A 16,653-nucleotide genomic window follows, 5' to 3' on the forward strand; every position below is an offset into this window, starting at 1 on the left:
TGACAGCCGCATCTATATGCTATTGTGAGACACAACTATATACACTTGTACGTCTGACAAACAAATGGCGCAAATTATACTGTTTTTGAGCTGAATGTATCTTAAATTGCATCCATCTCGATACGCACACATAAATTCACTTTATTGCGTGTTATGTACCAATCAGTTATAATGTCTCTGCCAGAATACTGCATAGGCATAATGGGAGCTGTAGATTACTAATAATAAAAGCAGACTTTTTATATTGATTAGGTTGTAGGAGTCGGACACCTCTGAAGGTGCGTTTAGTAGATCCATACAGATAACTACACTATGCAGACATATCTTGGTGCATCAAGTTTTCTAGATTCTTTCTGCAGATAAAAAGCAAACCATACCTTGTTCCATTCTTCCACCATTTAACAAACAGGTCATTAGCGGTATTTATGCAGCTTTTTTTTTCATTTGAACAAGCTAAATCCAAGAGTATAGATCTGAGTTCTTGCTCAGACAATGTTCCTTCATCGCTCCAGCTCTGCTCACTAACAAGTTTTGACAGCAGATCCAAAATACGACCCTACAATAAAGTGAGAATGTTGGAATTGTAGCTATCTGCAGTACTGCAAACCCAAAATGTCAATCAGGCAGAGGCATAGAAGGGTCTGCGTGCGATCACATTCACAGAACGGGTCCTGCGCACGCACAAATTCCCGATAATCGAGAACCTGCGTTCAGAATTGCACATACGTGCAATGCTGAATTAGGCTCAAAGTCAATTAAAAAAAGCAAAAAAAACCCAAGCATTTTCATAGTATAAGTAAATAAATGTGTAAATAAGGCACATTCAATTAGCAGCATTAACCAGCTTTCAGAGGTAAACACGGCTAAATAAAACTTAACGTGGCTGGCCGGAAGTTTTTGACTATCCAATTCAGGGCCGTCACTAGGGTAGTGCGGCCAGTGCTATGGCATAGGGCACGGGGAGCTGTTTGGGCCGGTCAAATTTCCGGTTTATTATCATTCTCACTTGTAACTTCTCCTGGCCTCTCCTATCTCTTCCCTGACCCTTCCCCATGAGGCCATGGCCCTTTTTCGGGTCCACTATCTTATTCCCCTATTTAAAAAAATGGGGGGGCACCAATGCTCTCTCTAGCACAGGGCACCAAAAGTCTAGTTACGGTTCTGATCGCCTTCATAAATATCTAGTCACCAAGGGTGATCCTTTCTCTCTTTTTTTCTGAGAATTCATCGGCACCAAAGTGTCTAGTTACGGCTCTGATCCAAAAAGCCGAATTAACATTTCCATAGGTGTTAACACTGTTTTTTTTCTCGCAGCCCCTGAGCAGGCGTTTGGGAAAATCCTTATTTTAAAGGTAAAAATGTCAGGACTTCGTTCAAAACCCCTGGGGCATCCCATAATGATTAATTAGGCACTTAATTAGGCTAATCATGATATGTAATTTTTGGGGTGATACTCTGCAAAATGCTGAACATTTGTGCGCGTCTGAAAAGAGAGCATGGTCACGAGAAAAGGGGGCACGGGCACCCCCTTTTCATCACTCTTGGAGGCAATGCCCAGTACATACAGACATGCTGGGCTGCCCCCAAGCTCTCGCTTCACTGTGAAAAGATTCCGTGTGCATGCGGAAGAGAGCAGTTACCACAACTTTTTCTCCCTGCGGGACAATGCAGCCCGCGGGTAGGGACTGCACCCGGCAGGCTGTTTCAGCAAGACGCCGCCATAAAGGCAGGGCGCATTTTGCCACTTTGAAATTGGGCATGGCGCAGCATCCTTCTAAAACAGCCTAGTGGGAACACTAAAATATGTGGGACTGGTATATGGGGTGCCGTATGGATGTGACAGGTGTTTTTATGTTTGCAGGTGGGACTTACATTCTTAAAATTGGCTTAAAATGACACAAAAATCAATTTACAGGCATTTTATGCAACCCAAATTAATCTAGAGCATTTAATTTGCTGAAAAAACAATTTCTTCCCATCTTTTTTTCAATGTTCTTAAAAATGGCAAAAAAACCAAAATATTTGACACCTTTTAACAGCTCTACTTACTTTACTTTTGGCCAATATACAGATGGGTCCGCACACATCTAGCCTATTCCCGCCATGCAGTGGCATGACTCGGTTGCGCCGAGCATCTTTTGTGCGACTTTTTTGCCTTCAAATGAGTCTTATTCGCACAACGAAGCGAATAGATAGCACAAGCTGCTTGTGCTGATTAAAATGGTATGCCGCATGTCTCTGTGAGCGAGTGTATCTGCGTGCCAAACGCTACGTTAGTGTCAGCGGCTGTAACACTGTAGCGTAGTGTTTAGCATGCAGATACACCCGCAGTCACACAAAGAACATAGGCATGCTGCATATCATTTTAATAATTTTTAAGTAAACTGCTTGTGCCATCAATTCGCATCGCTGTGCGAATAAGACACATTTGAAGGTAAAAAGTCGTACGAAAAGACGCTCGGCGGAGTTCCCACGTTGTGTGGCGCGACTTGTAGCACACAGAGGATAGGGGTATGTGGACACATCTGTATTTCTATACTGTTATACAATATTAGTTTGGACTAAACGGAGCTAACAGAGAAAATTGAAACCACTTTTTAGAATTGGACTGGGAGGTAACTGGGAGCACGCATAGCCACGCTTAGTGAAATTACCACGCAATAGGCACGTTAACGCAAGCCGTGGAAAACTAAGATTTTTTCCGTGGACAATTGAATACGCCCCATAGTCTTCATCTTTCACTGTTTTTTACTTTAACATCACTTAAATATTGAGATGATCATGCATTGGCTGATTGTTTTATTTAGCACAAGTACAGGCCACTAAAATTACTGTCCAGTTTGGCCATACTTGTTGGTGGCTAAATAGGACACAGCCAGGCAGTCTGGTACTGCAGAGGGGTGGGGCATCGATAACCCCTGTGGGTAAGTAAGGAGTGTAGTACTGTTACATCCATCAGGAGGGTCATTTCTTACAGATGTGTCCTTATACATTCCCTCTTGGTGCGCCAGGTCCTGTGCGACTCTGCTAACGCTGAGCGTCTTTTTTGCCTGAAAATGCATCTTGGTCACAATGCGATGTATGGCACTAAGAGATTGTGCTGATTAATTTGATAGGCGCACCAAGTGCTACAATACCAAGTTCCGCTGTGCTTCGTTTACAGACTCAGGGGTCTATTTACTAAGCAGTGTTAGGAGACAGAGTGAAAAGTGATAAGAAAGTGATAAGGTGCCAGCCAATCAGCTCCCAACTGTCATTTTTCAAACACAGCCTGTGAGATGACAGTTGGGAGCTGATTGGCTGGCACCTTATCACTTTCTTATCACTTTTCACTCTGTCTCCTAACACTGCTTAGTAAATAGACCCCTCAGTCACACATAGATATACGAGTGTTGCATATCAAATTAATCAGCATCCTAGTACAACAGATAAGCCCGGCGCTAGCAACAAATAAGCCCGGCGCTAGCAGAGTTACAATGGGAGCTTATGTCTCGTTTGCGCCAGGCATCTCATGCTACATGCTAGATGTATGAGGACACATCTGTATCTCCAGCCAAAATTACTGCTTAGGTTTATGTGACATTGGGGGAAATGTATCAAGAAGTGTAAAGAGTAGAGAAATGAATAAGTTGCCCATAGCAACCAATCAGATTTGAGGTAGCAATTACCAAGTACATGCAATATAATGATAGGTAGAATCTGATTGGTTTTTATGGGTAACTTCTCCACTCACTGCTTGATATATCTGCCCCATTGTACATTAAGCTATAATTTAGGGGTAGGCAACGTATGGCACTCCAGCTGCTGTGGAACTACACATCCCAGCATGCCATGCCACAGTTTGAGCATTCCCTAACAGCAAAACTGTAGCAGGGCATGCTGGGTTGTGTAGTTACACAGCAGATGGAGTGCCACAGGTCACTTACCCCTGGCTCTAATTCATGGCTCAATCCTAATGTTAAATCTATGTAAAAATATAGAACTATCAAGAAAGGTTGGCACTCTATTTATGCCCCTACATTTGGCTCTATTAATGTCTATGTAAAGAATGTTCTGATGCCCCAACTAGAGAATAACTGCACCCACGTCAGAATAGCTTACACACAGACATGCAGATAAACAACGAGATTCCATCTAATGCAACACTTAAAATGCCACAATGTTCAGTGTCTAACGAATCACACAAAGCTGTGGCATTATTACATTTATGTTATATAATGAAAGTAATGGAATAATACTATTTGCTCAGGGTAATAGCATTGATAAAAACAGAGAATCAACAATGTGTATACTGTAGTCATAATAATAACACTAATGGCACTGAATAACTAATTTTATGTTTCAGCTAAAAATCTCTCAAATTTGTGCATAACGAGAAAAAATATAAGGGGTAAGACAGAGACGCACCTTTAATTGCGAAGCCAGGTCGCTGTAACCATGTTTAGCTAAGAGACCATGGATGTGGTGAACCTGATGAACTGCCTGCTCGATGGGGGCAGTGTCCCTTTCATTCACAAGATAAGAAAGTAGGTCAATCGCCTTTGTCAGAGGGACCTTCCCTACACTGGTAAACCAGAAAGCACAGTTATTCAATGAACATGCAATAACACACATCATATAATCACAGCTGTAGCAAAAACATTTATTCGTTTATTTATGGTGTTTGTGTAGTCATAAATACACAGCTAACATCGGTTATCATAAAGTCCTAGAAATTGTGTTATAATAGTGGTGTAATCGGTTCGTTATAGAATCCTCACTTTAGTACTAATGATAATACTTGGAAAATCCCTTGCACTATAGAAGAACATCATTATCCCATCATTGACCAAGATGTCAAATATGTATTTCACTTATCACTGAACCTTGTCTAATTTTTTTTTTTTCTTCTTAAAGGTTTTTATTATAAGTTTGTAGGAGAGAAACCCAGTGACATGCATTAACTCAAGCTACATAGAATAGAAAGGGTAGACATGAGTCACTGAAAGGATTCTTTAAAGAGTTTGTGCTCTAATTCAATATTCAGGTTATTATCTCAATTGTAAACACTGTGATGTCACTGGCTTCCAGTAAACTGATTGGCTGATCATTAATTCAGCACCAAAAATGGCTGCTCCTCCACTTTCCAAACAGAGTTTTTCCTGATTTGGGGACTCTCTGTACACTTTATTGTTCATGTTTCTTTCGCTTATAGACCATTTACAGCCTTAAAACAATGTTTAAAACGGATATAATGACTATATTTCGACTGCCTTGTGGGACAGGGTAGGTATCCAAGAAGTAGTAAGTGATGTGAATCTGAATCGGGGTCCAGATGTGTACACAGCAAAACCGCAAGATGAAGAGATTATTCACTTAGCAATGTCAATAAATCAGCTGCATGCTGAAACATCCAGAGCAAGTCTGAGGTCAGCGAATATTTCCTGTCCAGTATGAAATACAAACAACATTCCAATAAGCAATGAAACATATTGCTGGCAGTGGGGAGAGAACAGAAACTACATTAACAGACAGGCAATAAATCATTCCTTATCTTAAAGTGAAAAGTACATATATGCTACATGCAAACTGCCTACATTAAATTGACAAAATGAATGGAAGGAAAGAGATTATAAAGAGGAAGAATGAATATAATTACATTACTGATTTACCCAGAAAGCACAAATATGTCATGGATCAGGCTGGCTCGGTCACTGGCAGCTAGAACGGAGTGATTAGTCCTGAGCTGATGAATAAGTGCGTCCCAGCCATCAGTACCATAATCCACTATGTAGTATCCGGTCATCTTTAAATTAAACTTTAACCATGATGGCTCACTTGGTAGAACGAATGTATCTAAAGAGAACACACAGAGAGAAAATGGTTCCTGAGGGTATATAAAAGTGCACACACAAATGCCATATCTTATAATCACCACTAGGTGTATGGCATATGGAAGAACCTTTGGTAATGTGATCATCCAAGTCCTTTGGAATAATTCACAGGTTCTCAAACTCTGTCCTCAGGAAACCAAATAGTGCATGTTTTCCAGGTCTCCTCACTGAAACATTTAAAATGCGTCAGTGAATAATTAATACACCTTTGCACCTGCTAGGTGACCTGGAAAAATTGAACTGTGTGGGGTCCTGAGGACGAGTTTGGGAACCTCTGGAATAAATGTATCACTAAGTGTGGGTTGTTTGACGCTTAATTACACCTTATCACGGGCATAACCAGAGGTATGGGAGCCCCATAGCAAAATTTCCGCGGGGTCTCCATAGGTCTACCTATGCCCCTCCCCCCCCTCACCACCACCACCCTCCAGTCCCGCACTACTTATCTCCTGAGCCCAGCGCGCCGCTCTATCTCGCCTCACTGAAGCTGGGAGGAGGCGTGGTTTTGGTCTGGGGATGTCATAGCCACGCCTCCTCCCTGCTTCCCTTAGTGAGAGACGTATCAGAGGAGAGGGACCCGCAGCATCAATGATCCGGCCCGTGCAGCAAACTGCTTCCTAGTCACAGGCTGACGTTTGCCTGTGACTAAAAAATAGTTTGCAGAAGGGATCATCAGCGTCTTCTCTCTGTGAAATGCAGCTGAGGTGAGCTGGGTGCAGGGGGAGGCGGGTTCCTGAGGTACTGCGGGCCCCATAGCAACCACAACCCCCATAGTTACGTGCCTGCACCTTATTGTTTTTTTCTATATACTCATTATATCAAGTTTAGCAGCATTTGATCATTTGGTGTGTACAAACCATTCACTGGGAAGATTATTAGTAAAAAGTCCTTTCTACTATTGTGTGAGACGCCTGTCTCCAGTGAGAGGTGTAGCATTGCTCGGAAATGCATCTTATTTGCAATCTGATGTGACAAACCGCTTCACGATTAATTTGATACGCAAAACTTGTATAACTATCTGTATACGAATAAAAACGGAGCTTGGAGTGGAGAAAAGCCGCAGCAACTGCATCGTAGCACTTTGTATACAGATTCACGGAACCTGCTGCCAGACAAGGGCTGCTTGACCCGACTGCAGTAACAGTATATGAGGACACATCTGTACTGCTGATTGGACAGCTTAAACTTATGTATGTACACACACTGTTTACATTTGTTTGTTACAGTTGTTTAGATATTTTGTCATTGTGTACAAGTCATGAGTTACTCTAAAAAAAGAAGAATGTGTAAAATTCATGGCCAAAAATGTGGACATATATATCCTTTTGCTGTAAGTTCAGCTCAATAACAAAAAACATAGTACTACAACTGTTACCAATGCTCCAAATATTTAGTATTTATACTTATAATTGTAAAAAAAAAAAAAGGTTTGGGTGATCTGCACTAGTGACCTATTATGTGTGTAGTGTGGTTAGTTTTACATATACCGATGGTGGTTACACTTATGTCAGTATCTGTCAAACCGCTAAACCATGAATGCAAACTACACATATGTGTAATCAGTATATAGGATTTTATTCAGTCACAATGCTGACAATAATAAGAAGTTGAAATGAATTTCTATAGCAGAGGACACTCTAGGCATATACTGGAAATACATTGCACAGTTACTCCTCAATGTGTTCCACTACTTCAGTCTCTAAAACTTGCAAAAAGCAAAAGTACATAACTGGTGGTAAATAGGAAAAGGGAAAACCTCTCATAATAAGCAGACGACAGGAGAACAGTCATTCAGTTGTGATACAGATTGAGTCTCCCATATCCAAATGCTTGGGACCAGGGGTATTTTGGATATCCAATTTTTCCGTAGTTTGGAATATTTGCATACCATAATGAGATATCTTAGGAATGGGGCCCAAATCTAACCACAAAATGCATTTGTTTTATATACACCTTATACACCCAGCCTGCAGGTCATTTATACAATTAATAATAATTATGGCTTTAAGCAAAGTTTGTGTACATTGCACATCAGAAAGCAAAGGTGTCACTATCTCAGTCTTGTGGGAAAAAAAAAAAAAATCAGTCTTTTGGAATATTTGTATATAGGTGACTCAACCAGTATAATCATTGTGCTGTGTAAAAAGATGGGTGACTGGCAGTAAGATCTAATACATTTCTTACCCTGTGTTTTGTTGAGTAAGAAGACTGGTTCACACGAGGGCCCATTGCAAGGTCCAAGAGAGTAAGACAGTGGCAAATTCCACACAGTGCTAATAAAAACACAACGTTATTAGTATGGATTCCAGCGAAACAACAAACACTGTACACTATACCTGCCCACACAGGAAGAGACTGAGAAAATCTGAATAAATCCTTAAGCTGGATACACACACAACGATTTAGTAAATGAACGATTTTAGTAAACAATTTTCGTTTATTTTTTTCAAGGGAAAAATGAACGAAAATCGTTTACTAAAATCGTTCCATTTACTAAATGTAATGAATGATTTTTTTTTAACTACAAACGATTTTTGCATATTCCTTTACTGAAAATCGTTGAGTTGGTCAGTCTGACTGAACTACAAACATGAACGTGCATGAACGATAATCGTTCGTTTTAACTCAGAAAGTGAACGATTTTTTGCAATGATTGAATGCTAAACGATATCGTTATCGATAATCGTTCAAAAAAATCAGTGTGTGTATATGCTCCTTTAGCATTAAATCTTTTCCAACCCAGAACTGGAGTGTAGGATTAGTTATTGCTTGTACAGTACTATGTAGAATTACATTATTTCAGAAGATGGAATTTATTCTATAGAATATTCAATGGCACCTGAAAGGACAACTTATTCTACAGAAAGATAGAATAGTTTACCTTACTATTGCACACGGTGAGTGCTTGGTTGGAATAAGTTACTTTCCTAACAGCCAAATCCCTGTATGACAGTTAAACTTTATATATCTATTTCACAGGTGGTACATGTATTTTCATGGTATATGAGGCACTGTATACTTAATTGGACAAGACAACATCAAATTCATGTAATGTCAAGTTGGTAAGGAACATAGGGGAAGATTTATCAAATCTTGCGGGGTAAAGTAAGTGTTTAGAAGTGGAGATGTTGGCCATAGCAACAAATTAGATTCTAGCTACTATCTTCTGGTGCTAGTTAAGTAGAATTTGATTGGTTGCTATGGGCAACATCTCCACCTCTGAAAACCTCTCACTTTAGTAAATATACCTCTTGGAGAGAGTTAAAGTACAAACAAATCAGCTTCTGATTGGTTTGTACGTTATCTCTCTCCACGATTTGATAAATCTCCCTCATAGAACACTAAATAATTGGAGATACTTTGGGAATGATAAATTGGAGTGAAGACTGTAGAGGTATAATTTAATTGGAGACCGTTTCTAAAGGTAATTGTTCATAACTTGATTTTTATCAGCAGTAAGAACAAGTAGTCCCTCCATTTGTCCTATCACCCAAGTACAGGTCTGCTTAAAGAATGTTTCAGGCAATACTTTTCCATGACATACAGATGTGTCCTCATACATCTAGCCTCAATGCACTAATGTGGCACGAGATGCCTGGCGTGAGTGAGCTGCCAGGTCCCGTGTGAATCTGCTAGCACCGGGCATCTCTCTACATCTTTTTCTGCCGAAATTGCGTCTTATTCGCAATGTGATGTGACTCAGACGCACCATGAGACTGTTTATTAATTTGATATGTGACACTTGTATATCTGTGTGCGACAGTCTATATACGAAGCACAACGGAACTTGGCGTGGAAAAATGCAGTGACCCCCTGCATCGTATATAGATAGTCGCACACAGATGTACAAGTGTCGCATATCAAATTAATCAGCACAGACTCCTGGTGCGACCTATTCACATTGCCACTAAGATGCATTTTTTGGTAAAAAAAAAACATGCAAAAGAGAACCCCGGCACGCCGAACTGTGTGCATTGTGTAGCACCTCTAGGCTTGAAGTGTCTCAGGTCAGTATTTCACATTTAAAACACCTGTAGACATTTTGCCACCCCCTCCACAAAAATCGCACAGCTCCACATCATTCTCCCCAAACATGCACCACTGTATTTTTATAAAAAGATTGCCAGATAGATCTCATATAAATAGTGAAGAAACCTAGACAATTCCATTAGTACAAACCAAAACAACCCACCTGGAGTTCCCATTTGCATTGCCTTGATTTATAGTCCGTAGGAATCGTTGCTGACTAACAGTCACCTCCTTCCCTTTCTTTACAACAGTTACCAGAGGATATCCAGCCTGCTGAGTCCAGGACTTCATCATGTTTTTCACATCTGGACTGGATTTGGTGACCTAGAGCGAAATGTTGGTCTACTGTCATAAATAACAACATATACAGTAAATATGATTGCTCAGTTAAAACCACTGGCCCAAAGGACATCGCCACTAATTATCTTGGTCCTTCTTTATTATAACTAGGAGTATGATTTTCGGAGATCTCGTGGAATAATACGTTTATTGTTAGAAATAATTCTGTAAACTGTCAGTGAACCCTTTTAGTCAACTTATTTCCTGACTTTTGTTCTGCTCAGGCATAATATAACGAGAAAGAAATTAAATAGATGTACAAGATAATTATATACATAGAGAGATGGTCAGGTTCTCTTTCTGTACAGTGCCTCGGCACATTAGGACATTTATACATACATACTACATATGGAATGCTTTTCGTTAATCACATTACACAGTAAGAACCTCAGCACTGTAATATTACAAGTAAGCAGGGAGTTGAGATTAATTACATGTGCTAATGCAGGGTTCTCTTTACTTAAGGAGATTGTTAAAGTAGTCTGTACAGAGGAGGATTTTCAATTAGGAGTGCGTGGAAACCACGGTTGGGGTTTCAGGCGAAAAGCTTAATGAATCCCCAATTTGCATATTACAATAAAGCAGGATGGGACTAATTGAGAAGATCTGTGTGTAAATTTAGCACGTTAGAACTGCAGTGAAATCAGTATTCAGATTCTGATGTGTAATAGCAGGGAACTGAATTGTGGTCAAAAACCCTTCTGCAAAATGGAATCTTGGATTAGGTGCATCTTTAACACTACCAAGGACAGCTTTGGCATGAAAGTGAAATTGAACCTAGAAAGAAGAGAGTTGCCGCAATTTCAGCTGTTCTCCCTCCACAGTGCAACAGAATCATATATATATTTATTAGGGGTGAGCGGGTTCGGATTTCTGAAAGTGCACTAGTCTCCAACAAAAAAAATAAATTACTTTCTGTGTTTGTGTGCGCCTTAGTCGCAAGTATATATCAATATAACATAAATGGAGGACCAAACTTTCTCCGATAAAAATAAAATAGGGAAAGATCAAGAACGCCTTCCTCCTAGTGCTGAAGCTGCTGCCACTAGTCATGACATAGACGATAACATGCCATCAACGTCGTCTGCCAAGGCCGATGCCCAATGTCAGAGGGCACATACAATCCCAAATGACAAAGTTCAGGAAAATGACATTAAAAAAAACATTTAAATCATCTGAGGAGAAACGTAAACTTGCCAATATGCCATTTACGACACGGAGTGGCAAGGAACGGCTAAGGTCTTTCCCTATGTTCATGACTAGTGGTTCAGCTTCACATGACGATGGAAGCCCTCCTCCCGCTAGAAAAAAAAATCAAACGAGTTAAGCTGGCAAAAGCACAGCGAAGAACTGTGCGTTCTAAGAAGATATCACAAATCCCCAAGGAGAGTCCTAGTGTGGTGGCGGTTGCGATGCCTGACCTTCCCAGCACTGGACGGGAAGAGGTGGCTCTTTCCACCATTTGCACGCCCCCTACAAGTGCTGAAAGGAGCACCCACAGTCCACTTGCTGATATGCAAATTGAAGATGTCACTGTTGAAGTACAACAGGATGAGGATACTGGTGCAGCTGGCGCTGAGGAGAAAGTTGGTGAGGAGGATTCTGATGGTGATGTGGTTTGTTTAAATCAGGCTCTGGGGGAGACAGTTGTTGTCCGTGGGATGAAAAAGCCCATCACGGTCATGCCTGGGCAGAAGACCAAACATTCCACCTCTTTGGTCTGGCAATATTTCTATCCAAATCCGGACAACAACTGTCTTGCCATATGTACCATATGTAAAAGGTGAAATAAGTAGGGGTAGGGACGTTAACCACCTAGGAACGCAGCGCGTTCATAAAAAGTTACTGTCAAGTTCAGAAACTTTGGCTAAGACCGTAAGCAGTCAAGGGACACCTAAATCCCGTTGTCCTGTTGTATCCAAGCGCCTGCAAACCACACCGTCAACTCCCTCCTCGTCAATTTCCTCCTTAGTCAGGATCGGCAGTAGTTCTGCAGGTCATGGCACTGGCATGACTGACTCTCCTATCCGGGATTCCTCCGGAGGATCCTGCATTGCTACGCCTACTGCTGCGAGTTGTTCATCATCCCAGAGAGGAAGTAGGAACACCACTACTTTTACTAAACAATTGACCCTCCAACAGTCCTTAGCAAGGAGGATGAAGTACGACAGCAGACATCCTGAAGCAAAACGTATAACTGAGGCCTTGACTGCTATGTTGGTGTTAGACGTGCGTCCGGTATCCGCAATTAGTGCAGTGGGATTTAGACAATTGATGGAGGTAGTGTGTCCCCGGTTCCAAATCCCGTCTAGATTCCACTTCACTAGGCAGGCGATACCGAAACGTCAGAAAAAGTGTCCTCTGTCCTGAAAAATGCGGTTGTACCCAATGTCCACTTAACCACGGACATGTGGACAAGTGGAAGAGGGCAGACCAAGGACTATATGACTGTGACATCCCACTGGGTAGATGTATCACCTTACGCAGCAACAACAGCAGCGTCACCAGTAGCAGCATCTCAGAAACGCCAGCTCGTTCCAAGGCAGGCTACGCTGTGTATCACCGGTTTCAGTAAGAGGCACACCGCCGACAACCTCTTAGAGAAACTGAGGGAAATCATCGCCCAGTGGCTTACCCCACTTAGACTCTCCTGGGGATTTGTGATATCTGACAACGCCACCAATATTGTGCGGGCATTACATCTGGGGAAATTCTAGCACGTCCCATGTTTTGCTCACACAATAAACTTGGTGGTGCAGAATTTTCTGAAAAGCGACAGGGGCGTGCAGGAGACGCTTTGGGTGGCCCGAAAAATTTCTGGCCACTTTCGCCATTCAGTGACTGCGTGCCGAAGACTGGAGCGCCAGCAAACACTCTTGAATCTGCCCCGCCATCACCTGAAGCAAGAGGTTGTGACGCGGTGGAACTCAACCCTCTATATGCTTCAAAGGATGGAGGAGCAGCACAAGGCCATTCAAGCCTATACATCCACCTATGACATAGGCAAAGAAGGGGGTATGCACCTGACTCTAGCGCAGTGGAGAATGATTTCCGTGTTGTGCAAGGTTCTCCAGCCCTTCGAACTTGCCACACGTGAAGTCAGTTCAGACACTGCCAGCTTGAGTCAGGTCATTCCCTTCATCAGGCTTTTGCAGAAGCAGCTGGAGAAAGTGAAGGAGGAGCTAAGATGGAGCGATTCCGCTCGGCATGAGGGACTTGTGGATGAAGCCCTTCATTCGCTTTGCCAGGATTCCAGGGTGGTCAATCTGTTGAAATCAGACCACTACATTTTGGCCACCGTGCTCGATCCTAGGTTTAAAGTCTATGTGGTGTCTCTCTTTCTGGCCGACACAAGCCTGCAGAGGTGCAAAGACCTGCTGGTGAAAACACTGTCAGCTGAAGCGGAACGAGACACGTCAACAGCTCCTTCTTCATTTTCTCCTGCAACCGGGGCTGCCAGGAAAAAACGTAGGTATCCTAAGCAACCCGCTGGCAGTGATGCAGGGCAGGCAGGACCAAGTTTGGACATCTGGTCCGGACTGAAGGACCTGGCAACAATTTCTGACATGTCTACTGTCACTGCATATGATACTGTCACCATTGACAAAATGGTGGAGGATTACATCGGTGACAGCATCCAAGTAAGCATGTCAGACAGTCCGTACCTGTACTGGCAGGAAAAAGAGGCAATTTGGAGGCCCCTGTACAAACTGGCTCTATTTTACCTGAGTTGCTCCCCCTCCAGTGTGTACTCCGAAAGAGTGTTTAGTGCAGCCGGGAACCTTGTCAGCGAAAGGCGTAGGAGGTTGCTTCCACAAAATGTGGATAACATGATGTTCATAAAAATTAATTATCAACTCTTCCAGGGAGACCAGCCTCTAGAACGTACGGAGGGACCTGTGGTGGTGGATTCCAGAGGGGACGAATTAATACTCTGTGAGGATGAGGATGTACACAACACTGAAGAGGGTGAGGAATCAGTGGATGAGGAGGATGAGGACGACATCTTGCCTCCGTAGAGCCAGTTTGTGCAGGGACAGATTAATTGCCAGCTTGTTTTGTGAGGGCCCAAACGAACCAATCATTTCAGCCACAGTCGTGTGGCAGACCCTGGCGCTGAAATGATTGGTTTGCTAAAGTGTGCATGTCCTGTTTATACAACATAAGGGTGGGTGGGAGAGCCCAAGGACAATTCCATCTTGCACCTCTTTTTTTCTTTGCATCATGTACTGTTTGGGGCCTAGTTTTTCAAACTGCCATCCTGTCTGCCACTGCAGTGTCACTCCTAGATGGGCCACGTGTTTGTGCCGCCCACTCGTGTCGCTTAGCATAGTCATACAGCTACCTCAGTGCAACCTTTTGGACATAAAAACACTATTGTGAGGTGTACAGAATAGACTGTAAATGAGTGGAAATTAAGGTTATTGAGCTTAATAATAGCATAGGAGCAGAAAAACCAACAAATTCTGTGATTTTAGCTGTTTTTATGCTTTTTTTAAAAAAAAATACAGATCCAAAACACAAAACCCAGAACCCAAAACACGGAAGGGTGGTTTTGGCAAAACCAATCCAGATCCAAAACACGAAGAAAGATCCAAAATACGAAAAGTGGCCGATGCACACCCCTAATATATATATATATTTATGGAATTGAGAGCAAGAAAGAAGGGGCGCCACATAGTGCATGAAACTGTAAAACAGATTTTATTGCAGACAGCGGACATAAAACTCGTTCAATGAATATGCGGACCACAATCCGCGGTCAGATACCACCGCAAGTAATAAAAATGAAGAAGCCTGAATATCACCTGAACGTCTCCGTGGACTCCGTCGGCTATTCGATCAGTAATGGAAAGCAACGCCAAACCACATCCCAACGCGTTTTGTCATAGACTTCGTCAGGAGGGCCTTCGTTTTATTACTTGCGGTGGTATCTGACCGCGGATTGTGGTACGCATATTCATTGAACGAGTTTTATGTCCGCTGTCTGCAATAAAATCTGTTTTACAGTTTCATGCACTATGTGGCGCCCCTTCTTTCTTGCTCTCAATTCCAGATAAACCAATACCCGCTTGGATCCAGGTTTTAACATGGGGAAGACGCCGGCCTGTGTGGTACCTGTGGCCTGTGCTATATCTGGCGTCTGTGACACAGATTTACTTTGTTCCAAAAGTTCATTTATTTATTGGATTCTAAAAGACTTTTCACAGTATTATATGTGTTTATGCATTGATTGATTGATTTGTGCACTGAATTTACTGTAATATATATATATATATATATATATATATATATACATGCACAGCAGGTGTATGTTGTTTAAAATAATCTATTAATGAGGTTATGATTATTTAGAGATGCCTGTTACCACAGATGGCCAGTCATTGCCTAGAACCCATAGATGCTAAAATATCAGGTAAATCTGGATAGGTCTGTATCTAGGCTGATTCCAAGCAGAGTGCATATCACTTATAGGGAATTATAATACAACCAATATTCTAATTTCCATAACCCATATCTTAAGAGACTCTAATTAAGTGTAAAACCAGTGTAGTTAATAATATATGATATAAACATGCCACAAAAGAACCAACAAGGAATAAATGTAGCTCACCTAGGAATCAATATAAAGTAATAATATTTCTTATGCATATGTGCAGAAAATTATGCTTAGTGGACTTAACACTTTTCTAGAAGATGGCAGAGAAGTGACAAGATTCATAGGGGTATATGTAATAAAGGTCAATTTCAAATCAATCTAAAAATCGATCAACATCAGCTAAATCACATTTACTAACAGACAATTTTTGAATAGTATCTGAAAGTCTGCACACAGGCCCGCCCTGTCAGGCTGCAGGCTTGTGAGGGAGGAGCAGCCCAGGGAACACCAGGAGTGCAGTGGAACGCCGCTCTGAGCTGGGGTAGGGGCTGCAGGGAGAGCGCCTTTTCCCCTGACTGATGTTAACCACCAGGTCCCCTGGCCTTAATAATATGCTTCTGCGCCAGTATGTTGTTGCCCCGGTGGTCTAGTGAAGTAGTGGGTGAGCCAGTGTCCGCATCAGTACCTCCGGTCTGTCTCTAGAGACCGGAGGCAGGACTGAACTATTATGCGGGTTCCCGCAAACGGGGTTTCCGCCTTACTTGTCCACTGGATTCCGGAGCTGCTGTCTGGGGTCCGGGGAGCCTGCTAGCTAGTCCCCCTGGAATCCCGCTGGTGTCCCGCTTGGTGTCATGGTGCCGTGGAGGGGTGATGGGGTGGCAGCACAGACGTTCAGAAGTGCTGCTCACCCTTCTGGTAAAATTAAAAATTAAATTAAATTTAAAAAAATAAAAGCTTGGGCTGCGTAAGGCCGCCCCCAAGTGGGTATAGGGGTAAGGAGCATCGGACTGAAAAGCTTTGCTGTTGGTGTCC

General features: G+C 42.2%; 1 protein-coding gene across 1 annotated transcript in view; it reads right to left on the bottom strand.

Moving 5' to 3' along the window:
- LNPEP (leucyl and cystinyl aminopeptidase) overlaps nt 1–16,653 on the bottom strand; it is a 108,604-nt gene that overhangs the window by 16,333 nt on the left and 75,618 nt on the right. The window contains exons 10-14 of the mRNA XM_088444662.1: nt 10,066–10,226; nt 8,058–8,146; nt 5,652–5,835; nt 4,408–4,564; nt 378–556 (exon numbers count right to left, since the gene is read on the bottom strand). Coding sequence (XP_088300788.1) covers nt 378–556; nt 4,408–4,564; nt 5,652–5,835; nt 8,058–8,146; nt 10,066–10,226 — 770 coding nt within the window. The remainder of the gene's footprint in view (nt 1–377; nt 557–4,407; nt 4,565–5,651; nt 5,836–8,057; nt 8,147–10,065; nt 10,227–16,653) is intronic.

This window comes from Taudactylus pleione, unplaced genomic scaffold (assembly GCF_031769625.1).
Source record: "Taudactylus pleione unplaced genomic scaffold, aTauple2 ptg000370l, whole genome shotgun sequence".
Lineage (NCBI taxonomy): Eukaryota > Metazoa > Chordata > Amphibia > Anura > Myobatrachidae > Taudactylus > Taudactylus pleione.